The 15,824-nt window shown below is 43.8% G+C and overlaps 1 protein-coding gene across 12 annotated transcripts in view; it reads left to right on the top strand.

Annotated features, from left to right (window-relative positions):
• Positions 1 to 14,493, top strand: part of LOC103095281 (zinc finger protein OZF-like) — a 61,358-nt gene extending 46,865 nt beyond the window's left edge. For 8 of the 12 annotated variants that reach the window (XM_056819995.1, XM_056819991.1, XM_056819990.1 and 5 more), the window contains 5 exons: positions 49 to 256; positions 820 to 890; positions 3,645 to 3,771; positions 4,238 to 4,321; positions 9,444 to 14,493. In XM_056819995.1, coding sequence (XP_056675973.1) covers positions 244 to 256; positions 820 to 890; positions 3,645 to 3,771; positions 4,238 to 4,321; positions 9,444 to 11,170 — 2,022 coding nt within the window. In that variant the 5' untranslated portion in view covers positions 49 to 243 and the 3' untranslated portion in view covers positions 11,171 to 14,493. The remainder of the gene's footprint in view (positions 1 to 48; positions 257 to 819; positions 891 to 3,644; positions 3,772 to 4,237; positions 4,322 to 9,443) is intronic. The other 4 variants (XM_016429346.2, XM_056819998.1, XM_056820000.1 and 1 more) reach the window with 4 other exon arrangements.
• The last annotated feature ends 1,331 nt before the right edge of the window (positions 14,494 to 15,824 follow it).

Raw genomic sequence — 15,824 nt, 5'->3', positions numbered from 1 at the left:
GATCTGAACCCCAGGATGAAGGTTCTATTAAAACAATCTTGCCTTTAGGTCCCCAGGCCCCAGCTTTCCTGGGAAGTAAAGGTGCCAGAGGGATAGCCCTTGAAGGAGAAGAGCCTGCCCTGAGATCTTTCCCCCAAGCCACCGGGCAGCCCTTGAGGTGAAGGAGTTGATAGCAGCTTGCCTGGGCAGAGAGGCCTGGAGTGAAGCCAGAGCAGGGAGAAACCAGTGAGGAAGGAGGCCACCATGGAGGATAGAGGTGAGAATTATTATTTAAGCCCTCACCTTCTGTCTCAGGCTGGGCAAAGTCACAGAGGCCCAGTGCTCAACTCACTGTGCCACCCAGCTGTCCCCGGAGGTGGGTTATTGAGGGCTTGGCATCTTGCCAGTGTGGGAGACAAACACATAGGGCTGAGATGGATTTGTGAGGGAGTGTTCTGAAGAGGATTCAATAAGAATAGTACCTCATGCTCCTCGGAACCACCTAGAAAAGATCCTGGCTCTGCCTGCCAGAACTTTAGCCCATTGAGTTGGTTCCATTCTGGATCCTGAAGCATCTCCCCCTGCCTTCTGGAGGAGCAACAGTACAGGAACTAGAATCAAGGTCACAGTGAAGGCAAAGTACTGTGGGTGGGTCATTGTCCCACACCATAGGCACCTCGGGACCAAAAATCCATAGGCAAGAAGAGGGCTGAGGGAGGACTATAGAGGACCCTCAGGGCTGGGGGGAGGACCCCAAGAAGCCTCAGGGTTGGGGGGAGGATTCTGGTGGAGCCCCAGGCAGGGCTGACCTTCCCTTAGGACTTCTTTCTCCTCCTGCAGCTCATCTTCCTCTGGACATTGGGGAGGATGAGGAGGGTCTGATGTCTGCCTTCTGCCCAGTCCAGCTTCAGGTGAGTTCAAGTTCATTCCTCCATCATTTCATACCATTGCATTCCTTAGTCTGTAAGATGATTTCTTTGCCTTCTCTTCATTGGTTTAAATTGACCCAATTCCAGGCTATATCCTGGTATCCATCTCCCAGGAAGGCTCTGGCTGTTCTCAGTGATTCTATAAAGTTTGTAGATAATTAGATTTGCGATGTCATCATGAAACCACAGACAGATTTTAGGGTGAATGTGTATACTTTGGTGTGAGAGGACTGTGCATCTGGTTCCATGGTGGCTCACCTAAAGAATTATGGATCTAAATAAATCTTATAAAATAGAAGAATGTATTGGGTGAAAAGGTAGAATGGCTGGGTGGCCTCTGAGTGAAGGTGGAAAACTGCCTCCTCCAAGGGGAAGAAAGGAGAGTTTACATACCAGAAGGGGGTTGTGTGAAGAAAAGGTGAGGATGGGGATGCTGAGGTTTGATTAATGGTCTGTCAGACACCCTTCTGAGTGGTGCCTTGAAGTCTGGGCTGCAAGCACAGGTGCGAATGGTCAATGATAAAGTACTTGTGGTGAGAATTCATGGAAGCTGTAAGGGGAAGAAATGTAAGGGGTTAGACTAGATTATTTAAGAGTAGGGTCGCCAGGAATTTAATCAGTTCCAAATGATTTCTTAACAATTTATTTCTAAAATATAGAAAGAGTGAAAGTAAGAAAATCAGAGAGAGGATAGGGTAAGATATCTAACCTAACACACAGTATTTTGCTCTGGCCCCTGGCTCAACCCTGGCAGGGCTAATTAGTCCTCAGCCAGAGGGGCCTCAACCTTGAGTCGTGGGCTGGGGATAAATAAAGCAAGAGCTTCAGTCAAGAAGCCTTTCTCAAGAAGGGAGGCCTCTCCTGAGGCTAGACCCTTCAGAAAGTCCAGGGAAGGAGTCAGCCTTTTTCACTCACCCACGTGGTAGTTCAAAGGGAGAGATTTAAGAACAGTCTCACCTTGTCCAAGGTCTCTGGTCCAGTAAGCAGATTCTTCACCAACCTCCAACTCAAATTCAGAACTATAAAGAATGAAGAACTGCCTCACCAGAAGTTGTAACACCTTTTAAAGATGCTTCTTTGTGTCACTTCCTGTGCCTTCCTCTGCTTTGTACATGGACATATTATAGTCTATGGTTTTGCTTAGGACTGCCCAGGGATCAGACAGTGGTTTCTGATTTGTCATCCATTTTCACACATGTGGGTCACAGACCTCCTCCACTCAAGTATAATTGGGGGTGTATATGCTTCTGGTGATTAAATCTAAAAATGGGCAGGGGAGAGTTACTCCCATCTTCACAATTCCCCCTGTGATCATTTGGGAGACTAGTCTCCCCAATTGATCATTTGACATAATCATCTTGTACCCCTAAAAATGTTCTAACTACAGGTGTATACAATATTGCACCTTCTAAGAGGAAACTACAATAGTTAGAGATAAGAGGGAAAGAGAAAGAAAGCAAAACCAATGTTTGTTAGGCGGACTGACAAAAAGCCAATTAGGGGGCATTCCCCTTTGGCATAAGAGTGTACATTAAAAATAAATGTTCAGTTTAATGCACCCCAAAGTTCATTCTGGATCTTGATGCATTGTAGGTTTCTGTAGGCATCTTTCTCCAAACAGTTCATTCTCTGGACTCAAGGAGTTAGCAAACTTCTTTTCCTGAAATTTTTCTTAAACAAAATTTTAAATTGTGGATTTTATAAAAATATATACAAAGCAGAGGAGGTACATAGTCGCCAGGGGGTAGAAGGGGTGAGTTATCTGTGCAGGGGTTCAGATCTTCCCTATGGGGGACAGACCCCCCTTGTGGACCTCATTGTTTTCACAGATGCCTCTGATTTCACCTGAGGTCTGAGGCCAGATGGAGGGGTCCTCAACATTTCTGGGGGTTCCACATCTCACCATAGGTTGACTAGAAAATTTTTGTTGTTGTTATACTTCCGATTTATTTGATAGTTAATGTTTAGCATGTGAACATGAACTGAAAAGTTGGATCAGATGCTCTTAAATTTCCTTTCCACCTATTTTTTAATAAGAGATTTTTATTAATTTTGTTTTGTTTTACATAGCCTAGATTTCACCCTGCTTCTCTTCCTTGCCCCCTTCTACCCAAAAAAACTATACTATATAACAATGAATTAAAAAAAAAGAATAAAGATAAAGAGGATGGAAAATCATCAGAAACAATGAATACATTAAAAAATTTCTGATATTATTTGCAACATTCTACCTTCTCTTAAGTCTACAATCTTCATGTTCCACACTGCCCTGGCTCTCTGCCTCCTCTGCCTCCCTTGGGCTGTGCTTCTTTGGAACTACAGTTCTTCTCTTGCTGGGGGACCCAGGGCAGTGATGCTCCCTTCCATTCAAGTACCTTCTTTGTCCCCTCATTCCTCAGGGCTGGCACAGAAAGTGCCGCCTAGCTGCCCCTCCATATAGGTTCAGAGGTGCTCGGTACCCACCAGGGTGCCAAGGGTTCAAAGTGCCTGTCCTGGGCCCAGGACCACTGTGTGCTCACCTTGCTCCTACAAGAAAACAAGGGGGGCCCCCAGGAGCTTGGGGATTGAGGGGGCCTCCCAGGAGCTAGGGATTGAGGGGGGCCCCAGGAGCTCAGGGATTGAGGGGGGCCCCAGGAGCTCAGAGATTGAGGGGAAGGGGCAGGATTTCCTCAAGGGGCAGGCAGAGGCGGCGCACCATCACCCAGGCCTTGCTAAGCACGAATGTGTTTGATTCAGGAGTTGCTGACTTTCAGGGACGTGGCGGTGGACTTCACCCAGGAGGAGTGGAGGCGTCTGGCTCCGGCCCAGAGGGCCCTGTTCAGGGACGTGATGCTGGACAACTATGAGAACCTGGTCTCCCTGGGTGAGCTCTGCCGCCCCAGCAGCCCCCAGCCTGTCATTGGGGAGGCCTTTGCCTCGTAGCGGCCATGCCTGCCCCAAGTCTAGAAGTTCCCAATCCCTGATCGGCCTCGTGGAAGGGCCCCCTCGTGTCCCAGGAGCTCTTCTCCCCCTTCTCCCCAGGCTCCTCGGCTGCTCGATGTGAGCTTGGCCGAGCCAGTGTGCCCAAAGTACTATACTTCTGTTAGAAAGGAAGCCGCCGAAACTCAGGCCCAGAACGGCACCCCAAAACAGCCAGTTCACTGATCCCAGGGGAATCCCTGAAGGAGATCCTGGCCACGACTACATGCCCAGGAAGAGGCGGGATGAGGGGGCGTTTGGGGCCTGACGTGGTGGCCCAGCACACGCACCGGGACGTGCTCCGGGGGGGCTTCTTTGCCTTTTGTCTGATTTGGGCCTTTTTCTCTTTTCTCGTCTCTCTACCTGTGTAGGGCTGCCTGCTTCCAGGCTGGACGTGGTCTCCCTGCTGAAGAGAGGCCAGGCACCGTGGAGGTCTGAAGGAGGCGGCTGGCACGGTGAGCCTTTCCCAGGCTCAGAAGTGTCGCTTTTGTCTCCTGGGAATCCCCTCTGTCCCGCGCGTGTTGGAGGGCTTTTCTCTCAGATGTCCTGGGGCTTCTCCATCCCTCGGACGTTCTCTCTCCACGGCGCGTCTCTGGGATTCCTCGTGTGCTGAGCCGAGGCCGGCAACCTCCTTCCCCCTCGGCCCTGCGCTGCCCTCGTGCTCTGGCCCTCTGGCATCCTTCGTGCCCAATAGATTCAATACCAGACTGTAGTGATGAACAGCTTTGGCTGTAGTTTGCATCTGGCACTGCTGCGCCTCCTCCGTCGTACATCTTCATTGTTTCTCCCCAACGTCTCTTCCCCTTCCCCCGGCGTCAGGTCCCTTTGCTGCCTACTGACGTGCCTTAGAGAACCCTCCCTCCGTTTCCTGACTAAACTCTTCAAGAAAACCACCAACAAGAGGAAGCTGGGTAGTTCAGTGGATGGAGAGCCAAGCCTAGAGATGGGAGGTCCTGGTTCAAATCTGGCCTCAGATAAGTCCTAGCTAAGTGATCCTGGGCAAGTCACTTCACCCCCATTGCCTAGCCCTTACTGCTCTTCTGCCTTGGAACTGATTCTAAGACAGAAGGTCAGGATTTTAGGAAAAAAGAAAGAAAGGAAAACCATCAACACTAGGGCTCTCCACTTCCTCTCTTCTTCTTTCATCTACATCGCTTTCAATCTGCCATCTGGCCTTTTCATTAATTTTTTTTAATACTTACTTTGTGTCCTGGAATCAAGAACTCTTTAAGTATTAGTTCCAAGGCAGAAGAGCGGCAAGGGTAGATAATGGGGGTTAAGTGACTTGCCCAGGGTCATACAGGGAGGCAGTGTCTGAGACCAGATTTGGCCCCAGGAGACCACCCACCTCCAGGCCTAACTCTGCCCCCTTTTCATTAGCTTTCAAAACGATATCTTTGAAGTTACCAATAATCTTCCCATCACCAAATCTAACAGCTTTTTATCAGTCTTCATCGTTCTTATCTCTGCAGCATTTGAAACTTTGGCTTGCTCATGTCGGTGCTCCTCTCTGGGGTTCTCTCCTCCCACTGCTCCTTTATCCATGGGATGCCCCATTGTGGGAAGAAGAGACAACGACAGAGAGAGATTGGAGGGGAGAGAGAATACCTCTCTCTCTCTGTCTCCCTTTCTATCTGTCTGTCTCTCTCTCCCTGTCTCTCTCTGTGTCTCTCTCTCTCCCTGTCTCTCTCTCTCTGTCTCTCTGTCTCTGTCTCTCTGTCTCTCTCTTTCTCTGTGTCTCTCTGTCTCTGCCTCTCTGTCTCTCTCTCCCCCCTCTCTGTCTGTCTCTCTCTGTCTATCTCTCTGTCTCTGTCTCTCTCTGCCTCTCTGTCTCTCTGTCTCCCTCTCCGTGTCTCTCTCTCCCCCCCTCTCTCTGTCTCTCTCTGTCTCTCTCTCCCTGTCTCTGTCTCTCTCTGTCTCTCTCTCTGTCTGTCTCTGTCTCTCTTTCCCTCCCTCTCTCTGTCTCTCTCTCCCCCCCTGTCTCTCTCTCTGTCTCTGTCTCTCTCTGTCTGTCTCTCTGTCTCTGTCTCCCTCTCCCTCTCCATGTCTCTCTTCCCCCCCCTCTCTGTCTCTCTCTCTCCATACCCCCACCAGACCTGCTTTAATCTTTGCAGTTAGAAAAGTCTTCAGCATTCTTGTGAAACCTCTGTGGACCTTTCTGGTCAGTCCGTGTAGCCCCAGACTCTGCCAAGCCACAGACCCACCTGGTCAGCTGCCTTTTGCCTCGCAGTCCCAGGTCTCGTCCTTTCTGCCTTCATGGTCTCCCTGGTGCCTTCTGTCCCGGTTCTGTCCTGGTGACTCCTGCCTCACCGTTGCCCCCCTGGGCTTGCCATCTTCCTGGCATCCATCATGGATGTCTTTCTTCCCTTTTCTTCCATGATCGGAGCGTGCATGCCTTGATGATGGAGACCATCTTCTTTGTCGTGTCGTGTTCCCGGCATCCAGCATGTAGAAGGACATCAGCGATGCCTGCCTATTCGTGCCCTTCGTGCTGCCCAGGCTGCTGTCTCTCTGCCTCCAAAATCTATGCTGTGCTGTGTAAAGTACCCAGCTTTGCAGGATACGTTATTTTTTGTCATAAGCCTTAATCTTTTTGCCTTTTGGAATAGGATGGACCGAGATTTCCTCCTCTTTGTCGTGGTGGCGACATAGTTGGTGTGCTCCTGCCTGTAGTTCCTTGGCATTTGAAATCTTTCTGGATGCTTGTGGGTTTTTCTTTTATTAATTTTATATGGATACTAAGGATTTTGGCTGTGACATAATTGCTTTGTTTTTTTTTTAAACCCTTCTGTCTTGGAGTCAATACTGCATATTGACTCCAAGGCAGAAGAGTATAAGGGCTAGGCAATGGAGGTTAAGTGACTTGCCCAGGGTCACACAGCTGGGAAGTGTCTGAGGCCAGATTTGAACCCAGGACTGTGGGTTCGCTCCTAATGGACTTCCCTGACCAGCAGGGTCCCACAAGGGAAGGGGCTCACCTTTGTAATGGGACCTAGGAGAGGTAGGAACCGAGAACAAGGGTGGAAATGAAAGACACCGACAAATCAGTGGTTGGATAGGGCAGGCAACCCCTATGATTTTCCTCAAGGCGGAAAATGAGGATAATGGAACACAAGGTGGTTGAGGAGATTAAGATAGAGAATGAAGGCCGAGATGGTCACAGCCTCGGGGAAGGAAAGGACTTGGAGGAGAAAGAGAGAGAGAAAGGGTGATCCTATCTAGGGAAAGAACCTTCCTAAAAAGAGAGAATTCCAGGGGTTGCCTTGCTTTTATTGATGAGGAGGCAGAGGGATGCCTCTAATCACGTAACAATTACATCACATATCTTAGACAATCAAGATTGGGTGGTACAGTGGAGGGAACACCTTTTGGGCGTGTACGAGGTAACCGCGCTTTCCCGGGCAAGTCTCTGAACATGTTAATGGGCTTGTGTTGGGCAATAGGTCTCGTGATCAGGTCAAGGTTACCTTCACAGACCTTATCGGTGAAGCCTCATGCTTGGAGACACAGTAATAATACCGTCATCTCTATTTCATAGATGTGAATATGCTTGGGATGCTACAAGGACCTCCTGTCTCTGGGCCTGACTCTCAATCCACTGAGCTACCCAGATTCCCCCCCCCAATTGTTTTTTTAATGAATTCTCTTTCCTCCTGATTTGTCTTTTTTCCAGGTGACTGATATATGCTTTCCATTGAATTTTGCCCATTGGTTTTAGTAAATCTAAATAGTTTTCTTTTATGATTTAATGAAACACGGTGCCCATGATTTTAGGAAATGTAATACTTAAATTTTGTCTCCTCAAGCTTTTTCCCAGGTCCCTTGTGTCTAATAGTAGTTGCCTTAACATTCTGCCTTTCTTTTAATTTGTGACTTTGTTCTCGTGTTTCATGTTATCTTACGAAGTGGCTGACTTCTTATGGGCTCCCTTCCATTCACCTGAGTATCTGCTCCTTTTGTAGGGTTATCCACCTTCTAAACTATTTATTCTCTGTCCAGTTTTTTCTTTAATTTTTTTTATCTCTTATTTAATTTCCGTTAAGTGTACTTCTAGGCTTTGTGGCCAGGCCGTTCTTTTTTTTTAGAGCTGTATTTGATATGTGACCCTGGGCAAGTCACTTAACCGCAGTTACCTCTCTTCTTGGAACTGATACACAGTATTGATTCTGAGACGGAAGCTAAACAAAAAAGCTGCATTAGAACTGGTGGAGTTACTCTCTCCTTCTGGATTTACCTCTTGGGCTTCTCTTAATCCATTGCATTTCTTTATTCTACTAAACACTTTATTCTCTTTACTTCTTCCTCAAGCCTCAGTGCCTGAATTGAGGTTTGTGCTTGGATCAGACTCCCCTGCCTGGAATCTGCTGCCACCAGAAGCTTCTCTGTGTCATCTGTGGTTCTTTGCTAAAATATAAAATGATTCCTGTGTTAGGGTTTATGCAGCCTCCCGGTGGGGGTCTGGCTCAAAGGGGATGAATATCTAAATTGTGGTTGATTCACCACAGTTCCACCAAGAGTGTGCCAGTGTCCCTGCCTTAATCCAGAAGGAGACTAACAAACCTTTACTCTTCGAGCCGCAGGTCCCACTGATAGACCCATAACCAGGGATGTCAAAGATAGAATGGTTTTATATATAGTTCTCAATTCCCCTCGCCCTCCTTATTTCCCTTGATAATTTTCATTTTTATTCTTCCAAATGAATTCTTATTTTGTCTAACTCTAAAAAATGGCCTTGTTTTTCTTGGCATAGCACTAAATCTGTAAGTTCACATAATTAGTAGTGCCAGTTCTACTTATTTGGGCATATCTCAACCTTGAGCAATGCATGTGTCTCCAGTACTTGGGTACCTTAAGAAATTTTTGATGGGTTTCATTGCTGATCCCCTGGAGTTTTCCAAGAAAATCACCATTTTCTTGACTAATAGGAATTTTTTTCATCTTTTCTTTGTCAATGCTTATGTTTTATTTTCTCTTGTCTTCACTTTATCATTTGTAGAACTATGTTAATAGAAAATCATATCCACATCCTTAGTTCTAATGAATTGCTAATGAATATTGGTGCAAAATGTTGGAATAAATCCTAGCAAAAATACTTCAGCAACATATGCAAAGCATTATTAATTGTGAACGTGCAGGATTTACAAGGATGGCTTAACATTAGGAATTTAATGTAATTACTCATTTTAAAAACCACATTACCTCTAATTCCATGATCATATCAATAGATGTAAAACAGATCTATGACCATGAAGAACATTCTAGGCTTAGATGATGCATTGGTAATATCATAAAAATTACATCAATAAAATAAAAAATTAGCATTTTTTATAATTGCCCTTGATTCCAGTTCCCTTTAGATATTACTTATTCTACATAGTCCAAATTAGTATCTTTTTTTAACAATATTTTATTTGATCATTTCCAAGCATCATTCATTAGAGACAAAGATCATTTTCTTTTCCTCCCCCTCCCCCCCATCTTTCTTTTTTGTAGAGACTTTAACTACGGTATAATGAAATTTCTTTTCAGTCCAGGTAATGGTGATGACTGACATTTTTTTCCTTTCATTTCTTCCAGATTCTCTTAGTTGGCATTCTGTGTTTGAAACCAAGGACTCGAATGTATTTCAGTGCAGCATGCAACCATCAGCAAAGAAAAATCTTCCAAATGACAGTCCCTGGCATCCCGAAATGAGCCAAATTGGGGGAGAATATGACTTAAAGAATCAGATGGTCAACCAGGATAGATATTCCCAAGTAACAGTCACTCCCAGAACAACTTCTCTTGGGGGATATATTAGTCTGGAGTCAGTATTTCTTGCATTATGGAGAGGTAGTATGGAAGAAAGTCTCCCTAAATATAAGACACTTGATCAGAACTTTAGGGCTTTTTCGGAGCTAATTACATGTAATTCTTTTTCCTTAGGAAAGAATCTTTCTAAGTATAGCACTTGCAGGAAGCCTTTCAGTTACCACTCAGACCTAATTAAATTTCATAGAGAACAAGGTGGAGAAAAGCTCCATGCATACAATGAATGTAAGAAGGCCAGTGGAAGAAGGTCAAGTATTAATGAACTTCAGAGAATTTGTGCTGGAGAGAAACATTACAGATATAATCCATATGGGAAAGTGTTTAACCACAGGGGGAGCTTAACCAAATTTAAAAGGATTCATACTAAAGACAAACTCTTTGAATGTAATGAATGTGGAAGAACCTTCAGCCAAAAGACATACCTTCTTTATCATCAGAAAACTCATATTGACATGAAACCCTTTGAATGCAATGAATGTTGGAAAACTTTCAATAAGAGGGGACACCTTATTCGACATCAGAGGACTCATACTGGTGTGAAGCCTTTTGAATGTAATGTGTGTGGGAAGGGCTTCAGCCAAAGGGGAAACCTTATTAGCCACCAGAGAACTCACACTGGTGAGAAACCTTTTCCATGCAGTGAATGTGGAAGAGCCTTTAGTCGGAGGACACACCTCATCTATCATCAGAGAAATCATACTGGAGTGAAACCCTTTGAATGTAGTGAATGTGGGAAAGGTTTCATCCAGATGGGGAGCCTTAATAGACATCAGAGGGCTCATACTGGGGTGAAACCCTTTAAATGTAATGAGTGTGGCAAAGCCTTCAGAGAGAAAGGATGCCTTAAGAGACATCAAAGGATTCACAGTGGAGTGAAACCCTTTGAATGTAATGAATGTGGCAAAACCTTCAGTAAGCTAGAAAGTCTTATGAGCCATCAAAGAACTCATACTGGAGTGAAACCCTTTGAATGTAATGAATGTGGGAAAACCTTCCAAGAAAGGGGATGCCTTAATAGACACCGGAGAACTCATACTGGAGTGAAACCTTTTGAATGTAATGACTGTGGGAAAGCCTTCCAGGAGAGAGGCTGCCTTAATAGACATCAAAGAACCCATTCTGAACTGAAACCCTTTACATGTGATGAATGTGGGAAAGCTTTCCGTGAACGGGGATGCCTTAATAGACATCGGAGAACTCATACTGGAGTGAAATCTTTTACATGTAATGAATGTGGGAAAGCTTTCAGTGAGAATGGAAAGCTCATTAGACATCAGAGAACTCATATTGGAGAGAAAACATTTGGATGTAATGAATGTGGGAAAAACTTCAGTCGGAAAGCAAATCTTATTAGACATCAAAGAACTCATGCTGTAAAGAAACCCCTTAAAGGCAATATATATGAAAAAGCTTTTAGTGAGAATACACACTTCATTTATCATCCAAGAATTCGTAGTGGAGAAAAATCCTTTGACTGTGGTTATAAAATGTAGGGAAGACTTTTAAAAGAAGGGAGGCAAAAGAAGAGATGCCTTATTAGACATCAGAGAATTCATGCTGGAATAAACCTTTGTCAATGACTACAGTTGAGTATAACATCTCAAATAACTTTAATAAATGTAGACTGAGTTACAGTCACAAGCAAGATTAGTTTATTAGTAGTGACATGTATGCCTGTTAACAAAGTGGATCACACTGGCAACCTTAACAAAACCAATGACCCCCAGAAAATGGTATGCTTTCATCTGCATTCTGACTCCAACACACAACAGAGAAGGGGTCATGGTATACATGGAGAAAATGGAATAGGTTGTAGAGTTGGGACAAGAACATTAGGATTAGCTGTATTGAGGAAGGTGGGCTGGCATTTTTCAGGTAAGGCTAATCATATCCTCTAATAATTAAGGGGCATTCATTGTTTTGTGGGACTTATTTGTATCTTGTAGTCTTTGCCATATAGTATCACGACTAAAAGATTGGCTGTCTCTACGAAAGAGATAAAACACCCTTAACTACAGAAAATCAGGAAAAGGCAGATGACATCTTGGGGGACAGCAGTTTTGTAGAGCTAACCAAATATCCACCAAGTGTCCTGGGGATATTGCCATGAGAGAGAACCTCTCTTTTCAACTAATTTTAAGCTAGCTCTGCTGGATTCCTGGACTGCCAGGTTGACACGGACCCAATTTAAAAAGTAATACAGAGCATAAAATCAGCTCCATTGTGAAGTCGCCACAAGACCAGAAAAATCATTTTTCAGAAGGTGAAGTTTGAGCTGAGACTGGAAGGGAGCCCAGAGGTAGGTCAAAGTGAGGAAGGAGAACTTTCCAAACACATAGCTAGTAACTAGCTACGGCCAGATTTAAACTTGGGAATTCCTGACTCCAAGCCCAGGGCTCCTTCTATTGCACTGCCATTTACCTCTAAGTTCTAGATAACAAACTATGGAATGAGTCAGTCTTTCTATGAAGAAGGTGCATCAAGACCATATTTTTTTTTAATTTATCTATTACATAAAATAAATTTCCACACAAGTTTTTCTAAGTTAAATGATCGAATTCATCTCCTTCCCTCCCTCCCTTCCTTCCCCCTCCAGTGCTGGCAAGTGGTTCGGTCTGGGTTATACATGTATTATTGTGCAAAACATTTCCATATTGTTCATTTTTGTGAATAATCTCACAAAACCAAAACCCCAAAACATAAACCCAAATAAGCAATTGAAAAATGGTATGCTTTCATCTGCATTCTGACTCCAACAGTTCTTTCTCTGGAGGTGGATCAAATTCTTTGTCATTAGTGCCTCAGAATTGTCCTGGATCATTGTTTTGCTAAGAGTAGTTGAATCTATCACAGGTGATCATTCCACAGTATTGCTGTTACTGGGTACAGTGTTTTCCTGGCTCTGCTTATTTTACTCTGCATCAGTTCATGTAGGGCTTTCAAGCTTTCTGAAATCATCATCTTCATCGTTCCCTATAGAACAATAGTATTCCATTACCATAATATTCCACAATTTGTTCAATCATTCCCCAACTGATGGACATCCCTCAATTTCCAATCCTTTGCCATCACAAAAAGAGCAGCTATAAATATTTCTGTTTAAACAAGTCCTCCCCTCCCCCCTTTTTTTTTATCTCTGGTATCTAGAACTCGGTGAACTAGTGGTATTACTGGATCAAAGACTATGCATTGATTTATAGTCCTTTGGGCATAATTGCAAATTGCTCTCCAAAATGGTTGGATCAGTTTGCAACTCCACCAGCAATGCATTAATGTCCTAATTTTGCCACATCCCCTTTAACATTTATCATTTTTCTCTACTGTCATATTGGCCAATCTGATAGTTGTGAGGTGGTACCTCAGTCATTTTAATTTGCATTTCTCTAATCAAGAGGGATTTAGAACAGTTTTTTTCATATGATTATTGATAGCTTTGATGTCTTCATCTGAAAATTAATTATTCATATCGTTTGGCCTTTTGTCAGTTGGGGAATAACTTGTATTTTTATAAATTTGACTTAGTTCTTTTTATATTTAAGAAATGAGACCTTTAGCAGAGAAATTTGTTATAAATTTTCCCTCCAGTTTGTTGTCTCCCTTCTAATCTTGTTGGTGTTGGGTTTGTTTGTACAAAACCTTTTAAATTTGATATCAAAATAATTTATTTTACATCCTGTAATGTTCTCTAGCTCTCATTTGGTCATAAATTCTTCCCTTCCTCATAGATCTGACAAAGTATTCTATCTTCCTCTAATTTACTTATCAACTTTTATGTCTAAATCATTTACGCATTTTGACTTTATCTTGGTATAAGGCATGAGATACTGATCTAAACCTAATTTCCTCATACTGTTTTCCCATTTTTCCCTGCAGTTTTTGTATAAAAATAGTAAGTTTTTATCCCCCCAACTGGATAAGACACTAGGTTGCTGAGGTCATTTGCCCCAGTCTATTCCACTGATCCACTCTTCTATTTCTTAGCCAGTACCTGATTGCTTTGATGATTACTGCTTTACTGAACAATTTGATCTGGTACCACTAATCCACCATCCCTTGAATTTTCTTTCCATTACTTCCCTTGATATTCTTGAACTTTTGTTCTTCCAGAAGAATTTTGTTATTTTTTCTAATTCTATAAAATAGTTTTTAGTAGTTTGATTGGTGTGGCACTGACTAAGTAAATTAATTTAGGCAGGATTGTCATTTTTATTATATTAGCTTGGCCTACCCATAAGCAATTAAAGACCACATTTTTTTGTAGATTGGGCCCAAAGTCTTCTCCCCCAAAGCTCCCCAAAATAAATGCTGTGGAAACTGTCCTTCAGGAGTCCTAGAAAGCATCCTGTGGTCCTTGCTTGCATGACCCTGTCATTGTCCCAAATAACAGATTGAGAAATAGAATTTGGACTCTAGCATACCAGGTATATTAGCATCTTGAAAGTATTATTGGTGTATTGATATTGTATCTTATGTGTTCATATACCAGACTCATGGTCATGTTACTTATTGATGATTGTATTTCCAAATCTTCAATCCAAAGGACAAAAGAATTCCTGAGCAGGACAATATTTGCCACAGGGTCCGAGCTCCCTCCTTGTTAGACCACATTCCTTACCTAGTCACATGTTTGATTAACCTCCTCTTTGATTATGTGATTGTCCATTGAGCCACTGTTAAAACCTATGCCATGTCACATGTTCCTTAGCTATCTCCCACTCCGCATTCCTAAACTCTCCAATAAAAATTTGAGGACCTGTGGAGAGCCCCCTCTCAATTAGATCACAGGGGCACCCACAATGGAGCCCATGTTTTTTAACTCCTTGTCTCTGAGTCTATTCCTTTGTCTCTCTCTCGTCTCCTTCCTCTATCCATTTTCCCTCAGTTTCTAATCTCCTTCTCCGGTGTCCACCCACGGGAATATTAATATGTAACTACAGAAGGTTACATGGACCAACTAGGGTTTATTGAGTTTACCAGCAGGAGAATCCCACCTGAAGAGGCAAACCCTCCCAGAATGAACCAGACACAAGATTTCTATCCATTTCAGGGAGTGAGGATCTTGGCAAGGGGACAGGGCAAAAGTGGATTCATCAAGGTTCCTCTTACTGGGGCTTGAGGCTAAGGTGTCCACATAACCCTTAGACCCAGTTTGGGGGTTAGGAGTTTGCAGAATGGGGCATTACAGGGTGCGGGACCAGGGATTGGGCTGCATCTCGGAGCACATTGCACAGTGTGATTATGAGGCACATCTTGTTTTGGGATCCTGGCATTGCAAGCAGTAATGGGTGAGGACAGATTCATATGGTAGGAGAACATCATGGAGGGCTTCTCAGAATGGCCAGCTCCAGATTCACACCCCTTTGCCTAAAGGGAACTAGATGATTAGTTTCTCTCCATCCTCATCCCTAACTTATTCTCTATGCCTGGGGCTTCCAGTTCCCAGAGAAGATTTTATTACATATTTTGAGCAAAGGGAAGCATCATGGATGGTGGAGCACGAAGGCCTGAGGAATTCCTACCCAGGTGAGTGACATGAAAGCAGGGATATGCGAGCTGTTAGTCCAAGAGGCTTCTTGTGTTGTTGTGGGCTAGATTTGGGGACAGAAGATCTGAGTTGGAATGCTTTTTCATTGATTTCCTGGGCAAATCATTGAGCTGAGGCTTTTTTTTCCATCTGTGAAATGAAGTTGGATTCTATGGCCTTTCATCTCCCTTCCAGTGATCAAGGTATGATCTTCTAAGAAGTCATTGTTTGGAAAGAGGGGCAGAGAACTCTCCTCAAAGAGCACCGAGGGATTAAACTATCCAATATGAGCTCTTTCTCAGACTTCAAGTCGACAAGCATTTATTGTTTGTTCCAGAGGTATAAAGAGAATCCAGGATATAAAGAGAATCAGGGGATATCCCAAGCTCTTCTGGAGCTCACAGTGTGGTGGGGCAGACAACAGACTAACAATTATATAAAAACCCACAATATATACAGAGTAATTTGTAGCTAAATCAGCAAGGGATGGGACTAAAGTAAGGAGAGCTACAAAGGGCTTGTTCTGGAAGGTGGACTTAAGTTGGAACTTCAAGGAAGCCAGGGACGGCCTTCCAGGCAAAGGGATAGCAAGGAAAACCTAGTCAAGAGGTGGAGTATTCTGT

The sequence above is a fragment of the Monodelphis domestica genome, chromosome 2, assembly GCF_027887165.1.
Source record: "Monodelphis domestica isolate mMonDom1 chromosome 2, mMonDom1.pri, whole genome shotgun sequence".
NCBI classification, from domain to species: Eukaryota; Metazoa; Chordata; class Mammalia; order Didelphimorphia; family Didelphidae; genus Monodelphis; species Monodelphis domestica.
This window is presented reverse-complemented; position numbering and strand designations above follow the sequence as displayed.